Source organism: Phaethon lepturus, unplaced genomic scaffold, assembly GCF_000687285.1.
Source record: "Phaethon lepturus isolate BGI_N335 unplaced genomic scaffold, ASM68728v1 scaffold20661, whole genome shotgun sequence".
Taxonomy (NCBI): Eukaryota; Metazoa; Chordata; class Aves; order Phaethontiformes; family Phaethontidae; genus Phaethon; species Phaethon lepturus.
Genome location: NW_010518687.1, coordinates 2,223 through 8,396, shown reverse-complemented (window position 1 = coordinate 8,396; position 6,174 = coordinate 2,223). Strand labels below are relative to the sequence as shown.

At 39.1% G+C, this 6,174-nt stretch overlaps 1 protein-coding gene across 1 annotated transcript in view; it reads right to left on the bottom strand.

The window, feature by feature from the left end:
• The window catches only part of EDAR (ectodysplasin A receptor), a 9,964-nt gene extending 4,135 nt beyond the window's left edge, over positions 1-5,829 (bottom strand). Inside the window, exons 1-6 of the mRNA XM_010296823.1 lie at positions 5,796-5,829; positions 3,343-3,429; positions 2,066-2,194; positions 1,903-1,977; positions 1,527-1,599; positions 611-770 (exon numbers count right to left, since the gene is read on the bottom strand). Coding sequence (XP_010295125.1) covers positions 611-770; positions 1,527-1,599; positions 1,903-1,977; positions 2,066-2,194; positions 3,343-3,429; positions 5,796-5,829 — 558 coding nt within the window. The remainder of the gene's footprint in view (positions 1-610; positions 771-1,526; positions 1,600-1,902; positions 1,978-2,065; positions 2,195-3,342; positions 3,430-5,795) is intronic.
• Positions 5,830-6,174: the final 345 nt, after the last annotated feature.

The window sequence follows — 6,174 nt, the reverse complement described above, 5'->3', positions numbered from 1 at the left end:
AAGAAGTGAAGGCCTTCCACAGCAAAACAAACAGTGCATTTACAGTGTCCTTCAGAGCACAGGAGTGACCTTCAAAGCACAAGTGTGTTTTTCAAAATTATACACAAAACCCAAGCACAACACCGGATATTTTTGAAAAGTCTGTGACGTGGAAATACCGACGCTATTGGGTCAAGGCACTCAGATGCTATGCTGCCCTATGAAGCCAGCCATGCTGCTGCATTATCTCTCTGTCTTGGATTTTCCATAGTGACTGTAGCATCAGCGTTAGTTATATTAGCATTAGCTTTATTGGGATTTTGCTGTTACTTGTTTTTTCTTTCTTTAGACTATAAAATATAATACTCAAAAAAGCAAAGTTACTACTCTTGTAGGAAATTTGGTGTTCAGCCCTGAGCAACTATTCTATGATTCTATGAGAGATACATATATATGTGCCACTATGCAAAGGGGATTCTAGAATAAATTTGTCTGGAGAAGCTCTTGGAAATTAGTCTGATCTGCACTATAATGCATTTTTGGGGGTGATAGTTTGTATATTGTTTTCTGAAAAAAAAAAAAAACAACACAGAAAAATCCTCTCAATTTTAAAATCTCAAAATAGCCTTACCCCAGTTGATTTATTGCTTGTAGAAGATTTATCTCTGGCCAAATGCACTAAAGATAACAAGCATCTCTCTGGAGTCCCTTGTTTGTCAACTGCGGCTTCTTCATCACTATCCATACTACGACTTAAAAGTCGTTCATTCTCAGAAGATGCATCATTTTCACTGTAAAATGAAGGATATGGTTATCTTAGTGAAGTCACTCATGGGTTGACTCCAGTCATCTCCTTTTTACTATCCTAGACTAATGGAATAAAAATGTTTTCAATTTTTTAAAATGCCTTTCCTCCAAAATCCTGTGAATATAACTGCATTAATCTGCCCAGGGTATATGTAGAATGCATAGTCACACATAGCTTGCAAGAATCTTTTTATAGCGGGATTTTCCAGCTGAGGACAGTGTTTAACCCACCTTAATCATGTTACCCAGCCAGGGTTGGCTGCCAGGCAGACACAAGGTGAGGGAAACTATCAATCACATCATGCCACCCAAGTGATGCTATGGACAAGGAGTTTTCTTAAGACCTGGAGCAGCTAATTTTACTCCTTCTGCCTAAAGTGAAGGGCAACCTTACTAAGGGCGTGTATGTGAAAGCAGCACTCAGGTCACAAAAATGGACCTGTCAAAAGAGGAGATGGAGACCCAAGAGTTGATGAACTGGTCATGGAGGGAGTGGGGAGGACACAGATTTCTCTTTGAATGACGTCTGTCATTCTCTCTTAGAAACTAGAGGGGCAAAAGCCTACTAAGGCATCTAATCTTTTCCCTGCTGCAGCAACTACCAGCATACCCATCTAACTTGTATTAATTCTAATTATTATTATTATTCATCTAATGTATTCCTCTGTACCAGGATGAATGGTGACTATGTCCCTTTCCCCACTTCAGTCAAAGTGGAAGTTCGTTTATTTTTTACCCACCTTTTAACAGCCTTAGCTGGAGTTGCTGTAAGTTTTTCAAACTCTTCTTTCTCAGAGAATATCACAACATTATCTGCAGATCAACAATTAGAGAATTTTAAATTGGCAATGAGATTCCAAACCAGTATTTTGTCTCAGGAGCTGCTTCTGCTGGCGACCTTATTGCAAACATAAATCTCTCTGCTGCCTTTTTAATTGCTATTAGAGGATTAAGTGACATCCTGGAAGTACAGAAACTATTATACACAATCCTTCAGTAAACTGACTTGGATTTTATAAAATTCAAAGGAGAAATTGTAATTTAAAAAAATGCATTAAGGGTATTTAAGTCCAATGTTGTCTTGGACAGAAAAAGCAAAACTAAAGCAACGTATACCTTGCACTTCTTTCTTCTCTTCTTGTGTGTTAGCCTGAGCTTCGACATTTTTTACTGAGTGGCTCTTGCAACAGGCTAGAATATAAAAATATAACACTAATTATTCTCAGAAGCTATCTCAAAATAGTATTGGCATCTAAAATCTCATGTGCTGAACAATTACCTTGAGCAGAAGGTTTTGTTTTCACAATGTAAAACATGATGATGAGGACAATAGCAATAGCCATTATGAAGATGGTAGACATTGCAATTATAAGAGCTGTAGCCAGATGTCCTTGTCCTGAAAGATCTGCTGGAATAAACAAAAAAATATTTTCATAAAAGAGCAAATCTTAGGATCAGAGAATAGTTTACAGTTTGCAGTCTGCTCTATACTTACATTTTGCATACTCATTTATTTGAGCTGAGTCTTGGTTACTTATTAAGCATTGAAAAACTTAGTGTTACATCTCAAAGGCAAACTAATAAACAATTTTACAAAATTGTGACATTTCTGCTGCAATAACCAGTTAACAGTATTCATAAAAATATTTGAAGACATGATCCATCGGATACATAGGTGTAGGAAATTATATTATCTGCTAACAATATAGGAAGCTATATGTAAACAAGAGTAGCGGCGTTCCTAACACTCTATACTGGTAAACAGCATAGAAAAGAAAAAAAAAAAACCACAAACAACTGGAATGAGAGCTAAAATGACTGTTGATAACTATGGCTGCCTCAAAAGCTTTGTAGTGAAAAGGAGAACACCATGCACATGTGGAAGGACTGATGTTTTCCTAACAGAGACTTAAAACAGCGTGGTTGGAAAGTGAATTTAAAATAAGGTGTGTGAAGAGGTATTCAGAAGCAGAATTTGAATGCAACAGACTAGAATTGAAAAGTCACAAAAGGATGCAGAAAATGTCAGATACACTAAAATGCATGAAAACTTTACTTTTTCTGAAAACATGATCCTCACGATCGTGTTTCCAGACAATGCCAAGAAGATCAGCATTGTCAGTACCTCATTAACTGCATATTTCCTCTTTTGTCTTCTCAGGTTCACATATTTTTAAACCATAATCATAATGCTGGAGAACTGTTTATGTTAGCTCAATAAGAGACTGTCCATATTTGTGCATTACATTATTTTCAGCAGTCTTAGCTGAGCTTTGCTGAGGCATACTGCCATTATTGTATAGCTACAAATAATGAGCTAAATTAATTGCTGGCATTACTGAGTACAGTTCAAACCCATTTTAAGTCCACCTGACTAAAACAACGGTGTTGATTAACCAAGAGATAAAAATTCATTCTGAGTTATTTTTAATAGTAGTTTTAGAAATCCGGAAATAGTGGCAATGAAATTCACAATATTTTCAGTTCAGTTGCACTTTGTTGATGCTATTTTCAAAACCAGCAGCTGCTAAATTAAATCTGTGAATGGATCCTTACCTTTGTGAGCATGCTGGTAAGGCGAGAAAGTGCTTGTGCCAGAAGTACTTGGGAAAATGGCTGAAATGCCAGAGGTAGCCCCCGCACCTGCAACATGAACAAAAATGCCATAAACTTCCACGGTTACTTTGTCCAGTCTAAGCAACAGCTTGGCCCGAGTAAACAGAGCCTTGACTTAGCTTGTTTGCATTTCTATCGTGTTGAAAATTGTGTCACAGGCTACATTTTTGCATAGCATCTAGAGGCAGTGCAAGAAGTCAAAGTTCCTGAATGGTTACGAGCTTCGAAGAGACCCAGGCATTCAGACGCAGGCAGGGGCAACTGTTACATACAGATTCCCACATTACAAATCTGTCCTGGGTAGCAGAAAGTTTTCCAGTATCCAGCTGATGACTCAAACTGTTTACAACCCCCGCGCCATTATTTGCAGCAGCAGACCCCAAGTCCCAGCTGGTAGATTCATCAAATAATTGGTGCTTCTTGCAAGCATCTCGCACTAGCAGGATCGTTGTGAAACTCTGATGGTACGCAAACCCTCACAACCCCACAAGAAAACCTAGGAAAGGTGACAAATAATACCCTTGAATGCTTTTCTGTTCCATGGAGCTGTACTATCAGAAAAGGGAACGTTAGAATTTCCTGCCATCTGTCTGGGCAGTATGTTTCTTACGATTACCCCTGTCATTCCAAATCTATATTCTGGGGAGGAGAGGAAACCACAAAAAGATTGAAGAAAGTGACGCAAGACTTCACGCTGGCAGAGGAGTGAAATTGTCCAATAGGGGTTTTCATGTCTAAATTCTGCAGTCAAGCTTTAAAGGTAATATTAATCTTTCAGATGGAGTCATATATCAAGTTTTCAAAGCAGTAAACCAGGTCATAAATTAACAATAATTTGACAATACCAGTCAATACTGGATATCATTGGGAATAAGGCTGTTGATGGGAATGCTTTCATACAGGATGGTGTTTGCATAGTATTCCAAAACAGAATAAAAACATTAGGGTTGGGAGAAAATATTCTCTTCATTCTCAAATAAACTTTAATATCATTAGTAAGCAAGTTACGCAAACAGCTACTATCAACAGACACTGAAAAACATCTTCTGGCTTGGAGGGGATATGAAATCCCTCCTGCTTTTTAGTAGCTGGCTATGGAAAAATCCAGTGATAATTAAATGCAGCAGATCTTAAGGCAAAAGACTGTCCCGGTCATCTGGTGAGGTGCATGCAGCACATGGATCCACAAGCCAGTTTGGCAACTGGAGTAGCTGAGAACTAACCGTGCCATTCTTCTGACCTAGTAAATATTACAAGAAATTAAACCCACCAGGTAAACTTGGCAGGAAATTAAGTGGTCTGGAATGGTCTGAGAAATGTTCCATGGTTAAGAAGAAAGCAATATGCATGCTCTTCAAATTAAGATAAATGTTTTCTAGAAAGAAAAAAAGTATTGCCTACCATAAAACATGGCTGCAGTGTAGTGAATGAGAAATGTGCACTCCTAAAGTGACCACAAAGTATGAGTTGCAGATGTCTCCAAAATAAATTTTCTTTAACAATGGTAAAACTTCTTTCAGACCTCATTTGTTGGAAGCAAATGGGTTCATTGGGGGTTTTTTTCTAACTGTAGAAGAGTTTTCATAGAGTTTTAAATATACTAATTTGTTAATTCAGATGCTTTTCATATTATGTAAATGAAGGCAGATTATGTAATCTTGCCTCTGGTCCCTTCTCTGTGACAGACTTCCTTCTAAGAAGCATTAGTTATGAGCTCCAGAAGCTGCAATATAGCAGTAGAGCATCTAGGTATCAGTAGGAGAAGACGTCATCTGCATGTAGTGGAGGTTAAAGAGAGGTAATTTGTTCAATTTTCAGCAATTGTTCACAAAACTGAAGTGAATTACCCCTGGTCTCAACCCATGTATTTGCCCATAAATACAACTGGACAACAGAGGAAGTTTCATAAATGGCCAGTGCCGTAGCCCAATACTCTCCTTCATGTCCAAGGCTACCAGGCTTATGCCTATTCTTGCAGTCCCCTGGCAAATCCCGTTACAGACAATTGCAATTCTGTACAGTTCTTGCAAGTTGCAGCAAATGAAAAATAGCTTTTCCTACACCGCCTTTCAGTTAACACAGGCAAGCCATGCTGCTTTGTCTGCTTGGAGTTTATCTAACAAGCTTCAGCTCGTCTCCTCCAGAAACAAGTTTTATCAAACTCCCCTCTCTCTCTTTTCCTTCCTCTGAAATACACAGACATTCAAGTATTTCTGCCTGATCAATCTTTCAATCATTTGGTATCGGTAGCCTCGTGTTTTTCACCTGTCTGCGAAAGGAAGCGGAGCCTTCCACGGTGGGAAGTCATGCAGCAGCAGGTAGCACAGGAATGGTAAGGAGGAAGATCATTCATTCTTCACTCAGCATCATCGTCACACTTCACCCAGCTCTACCCCACATCGGGATGTGGGGTGTTGCCCACGCCATGCGTACGCACACACACACACACGAGCCTCTCCTGTGCACCGGGGTGAGCACCTTCAGCTCCAGAGCCTACGTGCAGAATGTTCTTTGCACGGGAATGGGGCCACCTTGTTTGTTCCTGTCCTGGCAAAATCGAGGCTGGTGCTAGAACGTGGTGGCCTTTTACATATGCCTAGGTAGGAGTTAGTCGTTATGCATATTTTAAGCCTATTATCAAATTTAATAATTTGGCATATTCATTACGAGCCAAGATTTTTCTTTAGATGTGGCTTAGAAGAAAGTGCCAATTTGTGCACCTGCACTACAAGGAGAACCAAAAATGCCAGCTTCTGCAGCAGTTCAGTTCAT